Genomic DNA, 18,801 nt, shown 5'->3' with positions numbered 1-18,801 from the left:
CGAGGTGATTCGGTGACGCAAATTAGGTTTTCGGTAAACGGGTTCGATTCGGCATCTGGTATTGCCCATTTTTCGGCACAAAACTGAAAACTGAGTTCGGATCGCTCGGGTTCGGTAACTGCTAGAGTTGCTCTTAGGCCCTATGAAAAATTGACTAGCAACTGGTCGCTCAACATTTAGTTAGAGTGTCACGGATCAATGTCAAAAGCAGCCAAATACCCGGTGTCTTGGTATTCAAGACTTATACAATGCCAATGCCAATGCCTTGTACCAAACCCCAATGTCTACGTCCAAAGTAAAAGAGATTTTGTGAACATCATCCGTATGATTCTTTTTTTGGAAGAAGATTTGTTGCCATGTGCATCCTTGCCCGCACAAAAAGGTCCTTGTTCTAACCCAATTCGAGCCTGTCTCGCTCCAATAGCCTGATTAGTGATTACGGCCCGGCCCGACTCCTCCCGTGCGGGCGTGCGGCCGTGTCCCGTCTTCTCCTCGCGAGTCGCGGCCTCGCAAACTAGGAGACCAATCTCCCAAACCCCGCCCGACGGAACCCTAACCCTAGATCGACCGCCCGCCATGGATCTCCTTCAATCTTCCTACGCGCCGGGCGACACATCCTCGCCGGAGGATGAGTCCCTCTCCTCCCCGGACTCATCCCCCCTCCGCCTCCCCTCCAAGTCCGCCGCCCCAGCCGTCGATGAGACGGCGCTCGCGCTCTCCGCCGCCGCCTCCACCTCCCGCCCGCTCGACCCCTCACTCCATCTTGTCTCCTTCAACCCCACCGCCGACCAGCTCTGGGCGCCGGTTCTCGGCCCCCAACACCCCCACGCTCCCATCTCATCTGCCTCTGGCCACCGCAACCACAAGCTTGGCCACGTCGAGGACGCATCGGTCCTCCCCTTCCTCTTCGACGAGCAGTATAACACCTTCCATCGCTTCGGCTACGCTTCCGACCCCTCAGGCCTCCATATCATTGGCGACACGCAGCCCCAGGCTCCTGATCCCGACACTGTTTACAACCTGCCCCCCTCCGAGCACAAGCGCCGCCGCATCCAATCCAGGGAGGAGAACCAAGAGCCTGTTCCTCCAGAGGCCAAGAACCCAGCATCTGATGAGTGGATCGTTCATAACAAGCAGAGTCCCTGGGCTGGCAGACGGGAGGGACCGCCTGTTGAGCTCACGGACGAGCAGAGGCAGTATGCCGAGGCACATGCTGCAAAGAAGGCTGAGAAGGAGGCACGCGGCGAAGGGAAGGAGAAAACAGAGGTGGTGGCCAAGAGCACTTTCCATGGGAAGGAGGAGAAGGACTACCAGGGACGCTCGTGGATCACGCCACCCAAGGATGCCAAGGCGACCAATGAACGCTGCTATATTCCCAAGAGGTGTGTCCACGAGTGGGTTGGGCACACAAAGGGGGTCTCAGCGATCAGATTTTTCCCCAAGTATGGCCATCTGTTGCTTTCTGCAAGTATGGATTGTAAGATTAAGATCTGGGACGTGCTCGAGTCAAAGACATGTATGCGAACGTACATGGGACACTCCAAGGCAGTGAGGGATATATCGTTCTCTAGTGATGGGAGTAAGTTCCTGAGTGCTGGGTATGACAGGAATATACAGTATTGGGATACAGAGACTGGGCAGGTTATCTCAACCTTCTCCACTGGGAAGGTCCCTTATGTTGTGAAGCTCAATCCGGATGAAGATAAGCAGCATATTCTCCTTGCTGGGATGAGTGACAAGAAGATTGTGCAATGGGATATGAAGTCAGGACAGATCACACAGGAGTATGATCAGCACTTGGGGGCGGTGAACACTATCACTTTTGTAGATAATAATAGGAGGTTTGTTACATCTAGTGATGACAAGTCTCTTCGTGTGTGGGAGTTTGGCATCCCTGTGGTGATTAAGTATATCAGTGAGCCGCACATGCACTCCATGCCATCTATTGCAGTACACCCAAACTCTAACTGGCTGGCAGCGCAGAGTTTGGACAATCAGATATTGATATACAGCACCAAGGAGAGGTTTCAGCTTAATAAGAAGAAGAGGTTTGCGGGCCATATTGTGGCAGGTTATGCTTGTCAAGTCAGCTTCTCGCCTGATGGGAGATTTGTGATGTCAGGAGACGGCGAGGGTAGTTGCTGGTTCTGGGACTGGAAAAGCTGCAGGAGATTTAAGACATTGAAGTGCCACAATGGAGCCTGCATTGGATGCGAGTGGCATCCACTGGAGACTAGCAAGGTTGCAACATGTGGATGGGACGGCGTAATTAAATACTGGTAAGTTGAAAAGATAACCTATGAACATGTGTTCTATTTTATTCTGCACTTTTGACTATTTATTTGAATCGGATAGGTAGTCTTTCTACCCCTTCCTTTCCATATTATAGGGCACATCGTTTTGTCCCAAGTCAAACCTTTTGAAGTTTGACCAAGTTCGTAGAAAAAATAACTGCATCTAGAATACCAATTGATCTGCATTGAACGTAATGTATTTATTTGGTATTGTAGATGTTGATATTTTTATCATTAAGCATGATCAAACTTTAAAAAGTTTGACTTGAGACAAAATTCATATGCCCATGGAAAGAAGGGAGCATTAGCTAAAGTCGCAGGCTCACACTAGATTTAGAGAAGATAAGTAACTCACCTCTAGTGTGCTTACAAATGTCGTGCCCATGATTTGTATGAGCTGCAATTTATTATGTCTTTATTGTGCTTCATTTTATTGGTAGTATTTCTTGTAGCTGTAGAGTAGCTTATTTTGCAATTACAACAACGATATTATTACATCACAAAAACTTGACTATGATGTGCTTGCAGAACTTTATGTAATGAATTTTTTGTGCATGATGAAAGTGCAGTTTTAGTTCATTCCTATGTGTTATGAGCTAGGCATCTACTTCTTTCTTATAAAGTTCTATTTGCATTTTGTTTGCTCTGAGCTGTTGCATAGAGGCTAGGTTATCTATCATTTCTTGTTGCTTTTCTTGTTGACATGCTGCTGGCAGTGATTGTTGCTTCTGATGGCGAGATAATAATGATGCTTTGTTGTACTTGTACACTGCTCTTTGATGATGATGAACCATGGCTTGGTGCTATTAATGTTATTCCTCCTCAAAATTTAGCTATCATTGTTTTGTAGTAGTATTCTGGCAATTGGATAGTGAATTTTATTAAAAGAATTAATTCTATGTTCCAAACTCTGCTAAAAAATGAACATGGTATGGATTCTTATATCCAGAAAGAATGGGGCAAATTAAAAATTCAGCTTATGCTGGTTGGTTGGGTGCAAGAATGGGTTAAGTGGAAATTGAGCATATACTAGTTTATTTTGTGTTTGTTTATTTGTTAGATTTATATAATAGGGGTTACTTCAGTTTGCTGACAATTAGTTCTCAGGGCAGCCTGTATATTTGTTTATTTTGTGTTTTCTGCTGGAAATTGCTCATATATTGTGGCCGGTTTTTTTGTTCCATCAAAATTGTGTTAAACCTGTGTCTGAAATTGTGTAGAAATAAATTAATGAATCACCTGAATGATGGTTTGAAGAAGCTGTATTTCAGTTGTTGATTGCCAAACTTAGCAACCTTCATACCCTTGTTTATATGTGTTTCAGTTGTTGATTGTCAGGCTTAGCAACCTTCAGCTTGTGTGCCTTTTCTTTTCAATTGTTATCATTATTTTGTTTTGTGGTGCTAACAAATCCATCTGTACGCTCTGCAGGGATTAAGTTCTGGTGGTTTAAACCGAAAGGTTCCTTTGAGATGCTGGGAAGGAATTCAGTACAATTGAAATCACAAGGATTCAGCTTCAGCAGATACTGTGAGCGCACATGCCTGTCCAGAAAACTTCAGTGTCATGAGTGAAACACTGAATGCAATCTCATATTTCAGCTACCATCTAGTTTGTTGTAATGCACCGTGTACTATACATAATGCACCATTCAATTTTGTACTGTACCTTGACTGCTAATACCTCGGTTTCAGCTTCAGTTTCCGTATGTGTTTATTTGGTAGATGCCAACTTTTGTAGTAACTGAGAAACAGCCTTGTATATTCACTCTGCTTGGAAACTGGAATTTAGCCAGATTTCTGTTTGAAGTGCACCATATGAATTCGAACGGTAACTGTTCTGTCTGTACTTTTCTTGATCCTGTGGCGCTGTAATTTGATGTGTAGCTTGTTCATACCGCCTCAGGGACCGCGCTAGTAGTCTAAAGTGTTTGGCCTAGTAAATGTGTTTGGGTACTCGTTTTGATTGAGCCCCCGAAGTTACGGGGCTATTTTGCCAGTTCCTTGAGAGTTGTCTCGTGTCCCTAGGTATTCTCTACCTACCCACCTGTGTCGGTTTTGGGTACAGGTACTTTTTTGTTAAAGGTCGTTTGAGCTTTTACTGGAAGTATGGCATCGGTTACATACTTCAGTGCCGTAGCGTCTGGTATGAGCCTCGTGGAGAAGCAATCGCTAGTCCACGGGGCTCATACTTCAGTGTTGCAGCTCTTGGTACTTAGACCTCGAGTCGAGGCATTTTCTCTACCCCCTTCTTACCCTGAAAAAGCAGTCCTACCAAAGGCCAGCCAAATAATTCGTCATGCTTTTGCTTACCCACAAGTTGGGCAACTTTGGTCAAAAAAATGAACTGGAGTTGCTAAAACGTTGGCACCCATCGAAACAAAGACCAAATTTTGGTCATGGCCAAAAAATAGTCAAGACAACATCACATTGAAAAGGAACTTCGGAAGTACATTTTTGTGACAATTAGAATTGCTTCCTTCAACGAACAAGTCCAAAATGAATATATCTTTTAGAGAAAGGACATTAGAAGTACTCCCTCGGTCCCATATTAAGGGCATTGTTTGGATTGCATCCTGGCTGCATGCCGGAGGTGTAAATTAATTTCTTTGGTTGGCGTCCGGCCAGGCAGCAAAAGCCTGAGTCACGCCACCGATTTTGGTCGCCTGAGCTCAGCCGCATCTAGCGTCAGTACCTGCCAGACCAGGCATCAACTTTTTTCAGACATTTTGTCCAAACCTCTAACCGAACAGGCCCGAAGTGCGGAAATATTACATGTACGTAGACGTATTTTAGTAGGAACGGGAAAAGCAATGTTACAGTTAGCAACCGGAGCAAGTTTCGTGCAAATTTGATGAGTTTTGGTTTTATCACATTGAAAACATGTTACTCAATTTATTAATGAGTAAGTTCATGCCCTAGTCAAAAATATATGTGTATGGTAGGATCCTTTCATCCGGCTGAACCTAGGAGGGTCAGGAAAACATTTGTTCATCTGAACCTAAGTTCAGTTCAGCAAAACATGTGGAGCATGTTAAGTTATTATGCTATTACTCGCAAAAAAAATTATGCTACATTAGGGATTGACGACACATTTGGATACTGTACAGAAATTAAATTTTCTGTTTGAAATTAAAGAACAATGTCATTCAATTTGGTAGATTCAATCAAATATTAAACGTTTACAATAATGAAGTTACAGAAGTTGTGTTATTGCCTTAAGCACAAAGTTACATACCTTCTGATTGGACAACTGTCCTCTATAAACCCTGCCGAAAGTGCCTTCACCGATCAGGTTGTTGGTACTGAAGCTCTCAGTAGCCATCTGCAGGTCTGCCACTGTGTATGCAGTTGCTCTGATGGAAGACATGTTTGTTTTGTTCGTCTCAGCGGACTTGTTGAGGTGATCATTTTCGTCAGAGGACTTGTGGAAGCCAATTTTCGATGGCGGTTTCAAGTTCATCGAGACAGTCCTCTGCAACCCTTCCTTTCCAGCTGGTGATACAGTGTTCATGGGCCTCAGCTCTGAGACCCCTGAGAAGTTCAGAGAATACAAAACTAACAACACCAAAATAATGTTACCGAACAATTCACGAACAGTAGTAACTTACGCTTAAATTTTCCCGAAGCAAGATGGGTCAGAGGCACATTCTTCTCAAGATCTTCTCCATGTTGACGCCGCATGGATTTCCACTTGATAACAAAGAAGGCAAGCATTGCGCCAAGAACCACCAGAGATATTACAATTCCTGCGACCCCACCGCCTCCTACCTTCCTTTTGCTACCATCGCTGGCACCGACATTGCCGCCATTGCTTCCAATTGATGAGTGGATCGTTCATAACAAGCAGAGTCCCTGGGCTGGCAGACGGGAGGGACCGCCTGTTGAGCTCACGGACGAGCAGAGGCAGTATGCCGAGGCACATGCTGCAAAGAAGGCTGAGAAGGAGGCACGCGGCGAAGGGAAGGAGAAAACAGAGGTGGTGGCCAAGAGCACTTTCCATGGGAAGGAGGAGAAGGACTACCAGGGACGCTCGTGGATCACGCCACCCAAGGATGCCAAGGCGACCAATGAACGCTGCTATATTCCCAAGAGGTGTGTCCACGAGTGGGTTGGGCACACAAAGGGGGTCTCAGCGATCAGATTTTTCCCCAAGTATGGCCATCTGTTGCTTTCTGCAAGTATGGATTGTAAGATTAAGATCTGGGACGTGCTCGAGTCAAAGACATGTATGCGAACGTACATGGGACACTCCAAGGCAGTGAGGGATATATCGTTCTCTAGTGATGGGAGTAAGTTCCTGAGTGCTGGGTATGACAGGAATATACAGTATTGGGATACAGAGACTGGGCAGGTTATCTCAACCTTCTCCACTGGGAAGGTCCCTTATGTTGTGAAGCTCAATCCGGATGAAGATAAGCAGCATATTCTCCTTGCTGGGATGAGTGACAAGAAGATTGTGCAATGGGATATGAAGTCAGGACAGATCACACAGGAGTATGATCAGCACTTGGGGGCGGTGAACACTATCACTTTTGTAGATAATAATAGGAGGTTTGTTACATCTAGTGATGACAAGTCTCTTCGTGTGTGGGAGTTTGGCATCCCTGTGGTGATTAAGTATATCAGTGAGCCGCACATGCACTCCATGCCATCTATTGCAGTACACCCAAACTCTAACTGGCTGGCAGCGCAGAGTTTGGACAATCAGATATTGATATACAGCACCAAGGAGAGGTTTCAGCTTAATAAGAAGAAGAGGTTTGCGGGCCATATTGTGGCAGGTTATGCTTGTCAAGTCAGCTTCTCGCCTGATGGGAGATTTGTGATGTCAGGAGACGGCGAGGGTAGTTGCTGGTTCTGGGACTGGAAAAGCTGCAGGAGATTTAAGACATTGAAGTGCCACAATGGAGCCTGCATTGGATGCGAGTGGCATCCACTGGAGACTAGCAAGGTTGCAACATGTGGATGGGACGGCGTAATTAAATACTGGTAAGTTGAAAAGATACGGTTTTGGTATTTCTTAGCCGACCGAGAAATAACTATTTCTTAGTCGATGATCACAAACCTTTTGAATTCATATGCCCATGGAAAGAAGGAAGTATTAGCTAAGTATTTATCAAAAGTCGCCGGCTCACACTAGATTTAGAGAAGATAAGTAACCCACCTCTAGTGTGCTTACTAATGTCATGCCCATGATTTGTATGAGCTTTAATTTATTATGTCTTTATTATTAGTACTATCTTACCTGGTGTGCTTCATTTTATTGGTAGTATTTTTTGTAACTGTAGAGTAGCTTATTTTGCAATTAGATATTATTACATCAGAAAAACTTGACTATGATGTGCTTGCAAAACTTTATGCCCCAAACTTTGTGTAATGAATTTTTTGTGCATGATGAAAGTGCAGTTTTAGTTCATTCCTATTTGTTATGAGCTAGGCATCTACTTCTTTCTTATAAAGTTCTATTTGCATTTTGTTTGCTGTGAGCTGTTGCATAGAGGCTAGGTTATCTATCATTTCTTGTTGCTCTTCTCTTGTTGACATGCTGCTGGCAGTGATTGTTGCTTCTGATGGCGAGATAATAATGGTGCTTTGTTGTACTTGTACACTGCTCTTTGATGATGATGATCCATGGCTTGGTGCTATTAATGTTATTCCTTCTCAAAATTTAGCTATCATTGTTTTGTAGTAGTATTCTGGCAATTGGATAGTGAATTTATCAAATGAATTAATTCTATGTTCCAAACTCTGCTAAAAAATGAACATGGTATGGATTCTTATATCCAGAAAGAATGGGGCAAATTAAAAATTCAGCTTATGCTGGTTGGTTGGGTGCAAGAATGGGTTAAGTGGAAATTGAGCATATACTTGTTTATTTGTGTTTGTTTGTTTTTTCTCGAACACACCGAGCGGTGTGCCATTTCCATTCATTAAGAAGAAAGCGCAAGATGAGACCTAAGGCCTCAAAGCAAAGGAAAAAGCCTACAGCTACCGTACAACAAGCAAAGAGAACAAAGCTAGTCAGGGGGACGCGAGTGGAGGGGGAGACGCTCTAGGGCTCGAGCGCCCGCGGCCCTCCAAAGGTCAGCCTCCCCAAGGATATCCTCGGCAAGACGCGCAGCCACCGGTCGAGCGCCTTCAAAGACACAATCGTTCTGGAGCCGCCAAATGCGCCAGAGAGAGAGAGAGGTTGATGAGCGACCGAACCGCCTTGACCTTGCCACGAAGCCTAAGAGCGCCCTTGGAAAGCCACTCCGGAAGGTTCTCCGAAGGGCGGGGTAAGCAACGGAGCGTGCCTGCTTTAGAGAAGACCTCATGAAGGACCGATTTGGAGAAAGGGCAATCCAAGAGGAGATGCTGCAGAGTCTCCGGGGCCTGATCGCAGAGCGGACAGAGCGCGTTGAAAGGGAGGTGTCGGCGCTCCAAGCGATCCGCCGTCCAACACCGATTAGCAGCCGCGAGCCACACCCAGATCCGACATTTAAGCGGAGTCCAACACCGCCAAATCTAGGAGTGATCTAATGATATCATTGTTGTCCCAACCTACGGTGAACACATTGCTTGTATGTTTTGAAGTGTTCATCGCAGAGAAGCACTGGGGCTTGATTTATGCGCGAGTTAGCATTTGGGGCTAAATTGCATAAATTCAGTTTCGGGGCTTCACAGCCCGCACGGCGCGGATGGCGGCGACAGCGCCGCGCCGGCTCCCAGCCAGGCTCAGGAGCAGGCGGAGAAGCCGGGGGTGGAACGACCAGAGACGCAGGCGGGATACCGGGGCGCGCCGCGCGTCCGCCATGAAGCCGCCCGGGGGAAGAGGCAGCAACCCCCAGAGGGCCGAGCCACCGGAGGAGGACGACGACGAAGAGGCCTCCATCGGCCCCTTCCCTCGAAGAAGCATCCTGGCCGCCGTGGCGAAGGAGATGGGAGACCCCCTCCGTGGACAGCGGGCTCTCCGAACCACCGAGCCAGCGCTGCATGGCGGAGGCAGGGGAGGGGAAAGCCGGGGCGCTAGAGGTAGCGCGGGTGAGGGGGGTGGTCGCCGGAAGCGGAGAGACCGCCGGCGAGGGGCTGGTGGCAAGGGGGTTTGGCGTGTTGTTTGTTTGTTAGATTTATATAATAGGTGTTATTTCAGTTTGCTGACAATTAGTTCTCTGGGCAGCCTGTATATTTGTTTATTTTGCTGGACATTGCTCATATATTGTGGCCGGCTTTTTTGTTCCATCAAAATTGTGTTAAATAACCTGTGTCTAAAATTGTGTAGAAATAAATTAATGAATCACCTGAATGATGGTGTGAAGAAGCTGTATTTCAATTGTTGATTGTCAGGCTTAGCAACCTTCAGCTTGTGTGCTTTTTCTTTTCAATTGTTATCATTATTTTGTTTTGTGGTGCTAACAAATCCATCTGTACGATCTGCAGGGATTAAGTTCTGGTGGTTTAAACCGAAAGGTTCCTTTGAGATGCTGGGAAGGAATCCAGTACAATTGAATTCACAAGGATTCAGCTTCAGCAGATACTGTGAGCGCACATGCCTGTCCAGAAAACTTCAGTGTCATGAGTGAAACACTGAATGCAATCTCATATTTCAGCTACCATCTAGTTTGTTGTAATGCACCGTGTACTATACATAATGCACCATTCGATTTTGTACTGTACCTTGACTGCTAATACCTCGGTTTCAGCTTCAGTTTCCGTATGTGTTTATTTGGTAGATGCCAACTTTTGTAGTAACTGAGAAACAGCCTTGTATATTCACTCTGCTTGGAAACTGGAATTTACCCAGATTTCTGTTTGAAGTGCTCCATATGAATTCCAACGGTAACTGTTCTGTACTTTTCTTGATCCTGTGGGCGCTATGCCTAGCTTGTTCATACCGCCTCAGGGACTGCGCTAGTAGTCTAAAGTGTTTGGCCTAGTAAATGTGTTTGGGTACTCGTTTTGATTGAGCCCACATTTGTCCTACCAAATTTTGGCTAGCAAAATAATTGATCATGCTTTTGCTTATCCACGAGTTGGCCAACTCCGACAAAAAAATGAACTAGAGTTGCTAAAAAGATTTGGCATGCCCCCATCGAAACAAAAACCAAGTTTTTGTCATGACCAAAAAATTGTCAAGCATGTTTTGGCAACGATCCAAACATCGCATTGAAAAGGAACTTCCGAAGTACATTTCTGTGAGAACTAGAATTGCTTCCTTAAACAAACAAGTCCAAAATGAATATATCTTTTTAGAGAAAGGACATTATAAGTACTCCCTCGGTCCCATATTAAGGGCATGTTTGGATTGCGTCCTGGCTGCATGGTCGCTTGTCCTGATGGCTGTCATAGGTGTAAATTAAATTTGTTTGGTTGCCATCCGACCAGGCAGCAAAAGCCTCAGTCAGGCCACCGATTTTGGTTGTCTGAGGTCAGCCGCAGCTAGCTAGACAAATTTGAATCACTCGATATGATACGTGACTGAGGGAGTATAATTTTCTGCGAGATTAGATATTTTAAAATGAATATTTGGCATGCGGTTCTCAATAGCCATGAGTATGAAACGCTTTGTGATCGCCACCTATCAACATCCAGATAAGATATTGTAAAGAGCAAAAACGATGGAATCCGTACAGTACGTCAGGTCGACACCTTGTCACGTGTTGTCACTCGATCGTCAATAGTCGGCTATGGGGAACGCTGAAACTTGAACCGAACAAATCGTACAGATGGATGGACGATGGATCGAAACGCAAGACAAAACAGAGGATTTGCACGGCGTACGTGTCCATGCCGACATGGCACGCCAGCCTTTTCCAAGTTTCCTTCCAAGGTCAAAAACAAAAATGAATCCTTTCAGACGTACGCACACGTATCACAAGCCACCTTTGGGTTCCTACACTTGTCCACTGTAATTTGGCATCTTCCTTTCCTTCCCTCTCAGCCACTGTCAGCTGATGCTAAGAAGAGCAATACTCTCCTCCCACAATTTGTATATGCTTTCCTTCCATTCCCTGGACAACCCAAGCTAGGCAAATCCAAACTTTCTGCCCATGCAACCTTTCTTCTTTGCAGGACGCACCTTTTATGTTGGGTTTCCGTCCTGTCTTATATATGTCTCCCTCAACAACAACAACATATAAACAAGCTCAGAGAAGAAAGACCATAGCCTAGGCTAGCAACACACATCTGGTTGGTTGATATCATGGCCGGGGGGGCGGTGTTCCGGGCGCTGGTGTTGTTGTGCGCTGCAACGGTGAGCGCGGAGGCGCTGGCGGCCAACTGGGGCACCCGGGCGCACCGTCCGATCCCGGGCGACGTGACCGTGCGTCTCCTCAAGGACAACGGGTTCGACAAGGTGAAGCTGTTCGAGGCGGACCCGAGCGCGCTGGAGGCGCTGGGCCACTCGGGCATCCAGGTCATGCTGGGCCTCCCCAACGAGCTGCTGGCTTCCGTGGCGGGCGACGTGAACGCGGCCGAGCGTTGGGTGCTCCAGAACGTGTCGGCCTACGTGTCCAAGCACGGCGTGGACATCCGGTACGTGGCCGTGGGCAACGAGCCGTTCCTCAAGTCGTACAAGGGGCAGTTCGAGGCCGCCACGCTCCCCGCCGTGCGCAACGTCCAGGCCGCGCTGGTGAAAGCCGGGCTGTCCCGCCAGGTGCGCGTCACCGTGCCGCTCAACGCCGACGTCTACGAGTCCCTCGACGGCCGCCCTTCCTCCGGCGACTTCAGGCCCGACATCACGGGACTCATGACGAGCCTCGTCCGCTTCCTCCTCGACAACGGCGGCGTCCTCGCCATCAACATCTACCCGTTCCTCTCCCTCGACGCCGACGCCAACTTCCCGCGAGACTACGCCTACTTCCCGGCGCCCGGGGCTCCGCCGTCGCAGGCCAGCGTGCAGGACGGCAACGTGCTCTACACCAACGTCTTCGACGCCAACTACGACACGCTCATCGCGGCGCTGGAGAAGCACGGGCTGGGGAACATCACGGTGGTGGTGGGCGAGATCGGCTGGCCCACGGACGGCGACGCCAACGCCAACGTGGCCAGCGCGCAGCGGTTCAACCAGGGGCTCTTCGACAGGATCGTGGCAGGGAAGGGCACCCCGAGACGCCCAACCATGCCGGACGTGTACGTCTTCGCGCTGCTGGACGAGGACGCCAAGAGCGTGGACCCGGGCAACTTCGAGCGCCACTGGGGCATCTTCAACTACGACGGCTCACCCAAGTACGCGCTCCGGCTCGCCAACGGGAAAGGGATCGTGCCGGCCAGGGGCGTCCGGTACCTGTCCAAGCAGTGGTGCGTGCTCAGGCCGGACGCCAGCGCCGCCGACCCGGCGGTGGTCAGCGCCGTGAGCTACGCGAGCCAGTACGCCGACTGCACCAGCCTCAGCCCCGGGTCCTCGTGCGGCGGCCTCGACGCCAAGGGGAACGTCTCCTACGCCTTCAACGAGTTCTTCCAGTCCGCCGGCCAGCAGAAGGGCTCCTGCGCTTTCAACAACCTCTCCGTCATCACCACCACCGACCCGTCCCGTGGGACCTGCCGGTTCAAGATCATGATCGACACCGGCCGCCACGACCTCAATCATGCCTCTGCCGCTGCCAGGACCGCTGTCGCGTGGAGCGCCGTGCTCGTGCTCGCGTTGCTCGCTCTTGTGGCCGTGTGACATGGGGACACTGGCACAGACTGCTGATAGACAGAGAGGATCAGTCTATTCTTTCGTTTTCTTTTTCTGTATAGACGGGACCAACTGCCGACTGAGGGGAAGGGCATGACGGTAGATTTTTAGTTTACCTGTCAACCCGGCCGAGAAGGATCATTGCGTTGAATATGTATTTGTTGGAGGAATTGCCGGCCGGTGGTGATTGTTTCTGATGTATACAAATGATACTGACTTAAGGATGTTGACAATGAGATCCATTCCATCGATATATTTGTTCGGTATATATGTTCCTCGCATCAATCAATCTCTGTTCCGAGCCTTCTTCGGAGTAAGTAGTACACGATTATGCTTCACTATTGTAAAGTTGATTATTAACATGCTATCAAAGAAACATTGCTGGAATCATATGCATACTCTGCTTTACTGCTTCAGGACTCGTGACGCCGGCGAGAATCGGCGAGCTCCACCGCCCTGACGCCTGATCTCTGCACGAGACGGAGCAGCGACTGCACGACCTCCGACATGGGCGGCCTGAACTCCGGCTCAGCCTGTGTTTGCAGTTCGAATTAAGTGAACTGGATCAGCACCAATGCAGAGCAGAGCAGAGATGGTGAACGAAACACCATCTACGTACGTACCTGAAGGCAGAGCGCGATGGCGTCGGCGAACCGAGAGAGGGATTTCGCAAGGTAGAGCCCCTCCAGCGCCGGGTCAACCATCTGCTCCAGCGCTTCGATGTCGTGGAGTTGCGGCGCGGCCCATCGGGCTAACCACTGCTGCGACCATGGCCGGGAACTGCATGCAGAAATGGTTTCAGAGGAGAAAAAGCACAGCTGTTAGTTCTATATCTGCAGTACTGAGTACTGAAGCAGTTGTCGTTTCCTGAACACCGTAAATTTTGAGCTATTTTTCATAGTAAACCCGTAGAACGACACTCTGTACTGTGTGTTTACTGACCTGTCGAACGCTTTGCGGCCAGTCAGGAGCTCTAGCATCACCACTCCAAAACTGTACACGTCACTCTTTTCGGAGTACTGGCCCGACATGGCCACCTCCGGAGCTCTGTATCCCGAATTCTCATCAGATTCCTGAATTTGACGTTATATAAGAACTTCGATCAGGAGAGAAGAAGAACAAAGTCAGATGGTACAAGATTGTTTTCGTTTCGAATAAAACTTCCAAAATACCTGGAGCTCCTGGTTGGGGATGAGGTCTGCAAACCCACAATCTGAAACATGAGGGTTCAGCTCGGTATCCAGTAGTATGTTAGCTGACTTGAAATTCTTGTGGATGACAGATGGCACGCAAGTCTCGTGCAGGTATCTGAAAAAGGCAACATATCTAAATTCAGTTCTAGGACAATACGAGCACGTCATGATTCTTCCAAACTTACTCTAATGCCCTCGCGGATCCTAGCGCAATCTTGACTCGGCTATTCCAAGACAATGGTTCGTTGTATCCATCCGACAGGTGAAGGAAGTCGTGGAGAGAACCGTTTCTGTAAAAATCATATGCCAGCAAGCACTGTCCATGCTCTGCGCAGTAGCCTTTTAGTTCAGAGAGGTTTGGGTGATTTAACTTCGAGATGTTTGCAACCAGCTCGATGAAGAAATCGGACGGATTGGTTGGGAGGGTAGAGGAATTGATTTTCTTCACAGCCAGAACCTGGAAAGCAGTGTTACAGTTAGCAACCGGAGCAAGTTTCGTCCAAATTTGATGAGTTTAGGTTTTATCACATTGAAAACATGTTATTCAATTTTTTTAATGAGAGTAAGTTCATTCCCGAGTCAAAAATATATGTGTATGGTAGGATCCTTTCATCCGGCTGAACCTAGGAGGGTCAGGAAAACATTTTGTCCATCTGAACCTAAGTTCAGTTCAGCAAAACATGTGGAGCATGTTAAGTTACTATGCTATTACTCGCAAAAAAAATTTATGCTACATTAGGGATTGACTACACATTTGGATACTGTACAGAAATTAAATTTTCTGTTTGAAATTAAAGAACAATGTCATTCAATTTGGTAGATTCAATCAAATATTAAACGTTTACAATAATGAAGTTACAGAAGTTGTGTTATTGCTTTAAGCACAAAGTTACATACCTTCTGATTGGACAACTGTCCTCTATAAACCCTGCCGAAAGTGCCTTCACCGATCATGTTGTTGGTACTGAAGCTCTCAGTAGCCATCTGCAGGTCTGCCACTGTGTATGCAGTTGCTCTGATGGAAGACAGGTTTGTTTTCTTCGTCTCAACGGACTTGTTCAGGTGATCATTTTTGTCGGAAGACTTGTGGAAGCCAATTTTCGATGGCGGTTTCAAGTTCATCGAGACAGTCCTCTGCAACCCTTCCTTTCCAGCTGGTGATACAGTGTTCATGGGCCTCAGCTCTGAGACCCCTGAGAAGTTCAGAGAATACAAAACTAACAACACCAGAATAATGTTACCGAACAATTCGGGTAGTAACTTACGCTTAAATTTTCCTGAAGCAAGATGGGTCAGAGGCACATTCTTCTCAAGATCTTCTTCATGTTGACGCCGCATGGATTTCCACTTGATAACAAAGAAGGCAAGCATTGCGCCAAGAACCACCAGAGATATTACAATTCCTGCGACCCCACCGCCTCCTACCTTCCTTTTGCCACCATCGCTGACACCAACGTTACCGCCATTGCTTCCACTTGATGGATTATTCTTACTGTCTGTAGAGTGACTGTTGTTACTGTCAGTAGGATTTCTGGTCGGGGATGGTCGCTGCGGAGGGGTGGCTTGTGGTGTTGCAGGGCTATTGCTGAAGGAGTTCCCACTTGTCCTACAATAGAGAGCCTGAATTACTGGTATCTGTCCTACAGTTGTTCAAACGTAGCAGATTGTCAAGGGCAGTATGTATAAATACTTACTGAAGATTGCCTATGCTCTTTAGCTTCTCAGGAATCCACCCACTGAATTGGTTATTTGCAACATTGCTGCAGGCAGTAGTAACAATTGGATCATCAATAATGGAAGGATGATAGACATGGATCTTATTTAGAGGTGGCTAGTGTGCCAACTTACAGGTCAGTCAGAGGGAGATCAGAGAGGACACCTAACGTACCGGTAAATCGGTTGTTCTGCAAATAGCTGACAAGAGGGCATGCTTTTGTTTAATTTTGAGAACCTTTTTATTCTTCAGTAGGCGTTATCTAGAAATAATATTATTATTTTTATACAAATATCCATAGCGAAAAATGGGAAAGAATGTCCTCACAGAGTAGTCAAAGTTGTCAAGGAGCTGAAGCTTTCTGGAAGAGTGCCAGAGAACGTGTTGTATGAGAGATCCCTACAATGATTAGCTCAACTTTCAAAATGGATATATGGAACTTATAGTAGCTCACCAGTAAGATGGTAGTTCAGATATACATAAAATAACACTCACAATGTTGTTAAGTTGGTGAGTTGGTTGAACTCAACATTGACGTTTGAGACTTGATTATGGCCAAGTTTTCTACATCAGAGAGACGACATAATTTTGTTGTCATCAAGGGAGCTGATATCGCCCCGCAATAAAAAAAACAGAGCGGATATGAATAACAGGAGACTTACAAATATTTGAGTGTCGCCATATGTGAAATGGAGTAAGGTAATGTCCCAGTAAAGTTGTTCTTCTCAAGATTTCTGCAAAACAAATTCTCTGTCAGACCAAGAGGAATAAGACAGGAGGAGCAATCCTGGGCTGGCAGTTAGATCACAAATTTAACTTACAGTCTCTCAAGATTTGGGGGAAGGTTATAAGGAATATCATTTCCTCCAAGATTATTGTTGCTCATGTCACTGAAGCATCAAAAAGAAAAGAGTTAGAAATGGCGGCCGTAAAAAGGTGAATAATAATACTGATATACACCATGTTAAAGCGTCAAGAGATTTTTACTAACAGCTCAGTTAATGCAGTTAGGATATTCATGTTGTATCCCAAAGTTCCCCCGAGGCCCATACCGGGTAGTTTTCTGCGACAATTTGGAACAAGCATAAAAGGCATGCCAGAACAACAAAAAGGTTCATGTCAGAAGCGTGTCCGCTTCAGAGCTGTCGACTTACATTGCTATCACCCTTGAATTAGAGCATGTGATCCCAAGCCAGGACTGGCCACAGGGGTCGCCGTTCTGCGAGACCCAGCTTGTCAGCTGCCATGGCGAATGCAAGGTTGTGTACAATGTGTTGAGGGCAGTCACTGAGTAGGCAGAGACATCAATTGAGACAGGATGATAGCAATGTAAGATGAATAATTCCAGTTAATCAAACGACCATGGATAGCAGCTTCCTGATGCTCTGAATATGCCAGCAAATAAGTTGCCAATGCAATCAAGCCGAGAAATTACACTTTGAGGTCAGAAGCTAGGGAGACAACTTCCGACACCAAGAACCTAACATTTTAGCAATCCATGGGGGAAAGGTCGCTTAATTAACCACAATATCTTCATTCCAATGAATTAAGGAACGAAAAATGAATAAAAAACCATGGGCACATATTTTGTTCCTGGTTATATTTACAGGACAAACAACACAACAGAATTATTTTGAGCGAGTAGAAGCCCCTCCAAAACTAATCGTATTTTGTCATATCCAAGCCCACACTCTCAATCAATTAGAGTCTCGAGCTTTTCAATTTGCGTTATCATGAACAAAAATTCTTCAAAATTTCGACAACAGTAAAATAGAGATGCTTGAAAGCAAGCAGCAGCAGAAAAAAAAAACCCAGTTTATTGTTTGCCTAATTGAGTGATAGTACCAGGCAAACCTGTAACATTCATATACATAATATGGCTTTTACATTTGTTTGAAGCAGAAATAGAGAAAGCTAAGCTCGAAGGGGGAGGGAGAAATGCAGAGTCTATTGATTTGCTGAGATCAAAGGTATGATTCATTTGAAGGAAGATGGAATGAATAATCGGAAATAAAAGATCGCTAACCATCATCTGAGTTAGTGTCGGCAGTGACCATCACGAAGGCGGTGGCCAAGAGCAGCGCTGCCAATCCGGTAATGGCGTCCGTCGCCATGCCAGTAGCTCCTGCAGCACCCGCACTCGGCTTCTTTTGGAGAACTCCAAGAAAGAAGATGATGGAAAGAAAAATACCCCTCTCTTTGTTCAGTTCTCTCTGCCCTCCCCCTATATGTGGCAGAAAAATTTCTTTCCTTCCCTCCCCCGTGTGGGCAGTACTACCTCAGAAACTAGGAAAGGGGGAGAGGCCTTGACAAAAAAAGAACATACGAGAATACGTCTTCGCATTGTAGAAACTCGAATAAGTTTTTAAAATATTACACACATTAATGTTTGAGTAATTTCCGTGCTTTTACATTTCATTGCAAAAAGTTATGTCATGTGTGAATAAACAAGTTTAGTACTTACTTTTGGAACTCTAGTATTTTTGTCTGGGTTACAAAAAAATATTCTTTTCTCCTTGAAAATATACAAGCGCAGAAGATTTGAACATTCATATGTGCAATATTTTCAAATTTTGACATGTTTATATCTGTTGTTTGTTGTGGAGCACATTCTTTTGTGTTAAGCATTTCAAAGTTACGATAACCCCCGGGCGACGTGCCACAAACCCTTTGGTCTCGTCGCATGCTGAGCTCCGATTCATCATGTCGAAACTCAAAAAGCAGTGGTGCTCTGCCCGATCTAGGATGTCCTTGGTATATGGGTCTTTAGGGACCAACTTGCAATTTTTCTTTTTATGGGGTCCGTTGGGCAAATCTTCAAGACATCTGTCATAATATTTTGATTGGTGCATATCCGTTGTAATCTTGCCGTTTAATGAAATACATGGCTATTTTCCTAAAAAAAAACTTATGTTCCTAGCACCCGAAACAAAATTCGCTG

General features: G+C 46.4%; 4 protein-coding genes across 7 annotated transcripts; 2 read left to right on the top strand and 2 right to left on the bottom strand.

Moving 5' to 3' along the window:
* The first annotated feature begins 462 nt into the window (after positions 1-462).
* Positions 463-10,066, top strand: LOC100842063 (pre-mRNA-processing factor 17). Of its 2 annotated transcripts, XM_003561522.3 has the most exons (3): positions 463-1,161; positions 6,168-7,285; positions 9,716-10,066. In XM_003561522.3, exons 1-3 carry the CDS (start codon positions 577-579, stop codon positions 9,720-9,722), a joined length of 1,710 nt encoding a protein of 569 aa, XP_003561570.3. In that variant the 5' UTR covers positions 463-576; the 3' UTR covers positions 9,723-10,066. The 2 variants fall into 2 exon arrangements, with proteins under 2 accessions (XP_003561570.3, XP_014752360.1); XM_014896874.2 differs by lacking the exons at positions 6,168-7,285; positions 9,716-10,066 and adding an exon at positions 3,726-4,138 and having other exon boundaries at positions 465-2,279.
* Positions 4,756-6,078, bottom strand: LOC106865699 (protein STRUBBELIG-RECEPTOR FAMILY 6). Of its 2 annotated transcripts, none has more exons than XM_024457706.1 (3): positions 5,905-6,078; positions 5,532-5,818; positions 4,756-4,988 (listed from the first exon to the last, which is right to left on the bottom strand). In XM_024457706.1, the coding sequence occupies exons 1-3, from the start codon at positions 6,008-6,010 to the stop codon at positions 4,938-4,940; spliced, it is 444 nt and encodes a 147-aa protein (XP_024313474.1). In that variant the 5' UTR covers positions 6,011-6,078; the 3' UTR covers positions 4,756-4,937. The 2 variants fall into 2 exon arrangements, with proteins under 2 accessions (XP_024313474.1, XP_024313475.1); XM_024457707.1 differs by having other exon boundaries at positions 5,532-5,788.
* Positions 10,067-10,954: 888 nt separating the features above from the next.
* LOC100828259 (glucan endo-1,3-beta-glucosidase 5) lies at positions 10,955-13,204 on the top strand. Its single transcript, XM_003561521.4, has one exon. The coding sequence runs from the start codon at positions 11,478-11,480 to the stop codon at positions 12,939-12,941; it is 1,464 nt and encodes a 487-aa protein (XP_003561569.1). The 5' UTR covers positions 10,955-11,477; the 3' UTR covers positions 12,942-13,204.
* Positions 13,180-18,118, bottom strand: LOC100841764 (protein STRUBBELIG-RECEPTOR FAMILY 7). Of its 2 annotated transcripts, none has more exons than XM_010230222.3 (16): positions 17,887-18,118; positions 17,015-17,147; positions 16,852-16,923; positions 16,682-16,750; positions 16,523-16,594; positions 16,356-16,424; positions 16,188-16,259; positions 15,995-16,060; positions 15,841-15,906; positions 15,412-15,752; positions 15,044-15,300; positions 14,332-14,603; positions 14,126-14,261; positions 13,896-14,026; positions 13,577-13,733; positions 13,180-13,486 (listed from the first exon to the last, which is right to left on the bottom strand). In XM_010230222.3, exons 1-16 carry the CDS (start codon positions 17,972-17,974, stop codon positions 13,367-13,369), a joined length of 2,121 nt encoding a protein of 706 aa, XP_010228524.1. In that variant the 5' UTR covers positions 17,975-18,118; the 3' UTR covers positions 13,180-13,366. The 2 variants fall into 2 exon arrangements, with proteins under 2 accessions (XP_010228524.1, XP_003557758.1); XM_003557710.4 differs by having other exon boundaries at positions 15,044-15,330; positions 17,887-18,115.
* Between the last annotated feature and the right edge of the window lie 683 nt (positions 18,119-18,801).

This window comes from Brachypodium distachyon, chromosome 1 (genome assembly GCF_000005505.3).
Source record: "Brachypodium distachyon strain Bd21 chromosome 1, Brachypodium_distachyon_v3.0, whole genome shotgun sequence".
Taxonomy (NCBI): Eukaryota; Viridiplantae; Streptophyta; class Magnoliopsida; order Poales; family Poaceae; genus Brachypodium; species Brachypodium distachyon.
Note: the sequence above shows the minus strand (reverse complement) of the source record. Positions and strands in the feature narration are given on the sequence as shown.

Excerpts from the sequence above, each read along its gene's own strand:
- LOC100842063 (XM_003561522.3), top strand. The coding sequence starts at position 577 with ATGGATCTCCTTCAATCTTCCTACGCGCCGGGCGACACATCCTCGCCG. Across the intron at positions 1,162-6,167 it reads CCTGGGCTGGCAGACGGGAG|GGACCGCCTGTTGAGCTCAC; the intron begins GGACCGCCTGTT and ends GGCAGACGGGAG.
- LOC106865699 (XM_024457706.1), bottom strand. The coding sequence starts at position 6,010 with ATGCTTGCCTTCTTTGTTATCAAGTGGAAATCCATGCGGCGTCAACAT. Across the intron at positions 5,819-5,904 it reads TGCTTCGGGAAAATTTAAGC|AGCTGAGGCCCATGAACACT; the intron begins GTAAGTTACTAC and ends CAGGGGTCTCAG. Across the intron at positions 4,989-5,531 it reads GACAGTTGTCCAATCAGAAG|GTACTGACGCTAGATGCGGC; the intron begins GTATGTAACTTT and ends CTGGTCTGGCAG.
- LOC100828259 (XM_003561521.4), top strand. The coding sequence starts at position 11,478 with ATGGCCGGGGGGGCGGTGTTCCGGGCGCTGGTGTTGTTGTGCGCTGCA.
- LOC100841764 (XM_003557710.4), bottom strand. The coding sequence starts at position 17,974 with ATGGCGACGGACGCCATTACCGGATTGGCAGCGCTGCTCTTGGCCACC. Across the intron at positions 16,751-16,851 it reads CTAACTGCATTAACTGAGCT|TGACATGAGCAACAATAATC; the intron begins GTTAGTAAAAAT and ends TTGATGCTTCAG. Across the intron at positions 14,262-14,331 it reads GGATCCGCGAGGGCATTAGA|ATACCTGCACGAGACTTGCG; the intron begins GTAAGTTTGGAA and ends TGCCTTTTTCAG.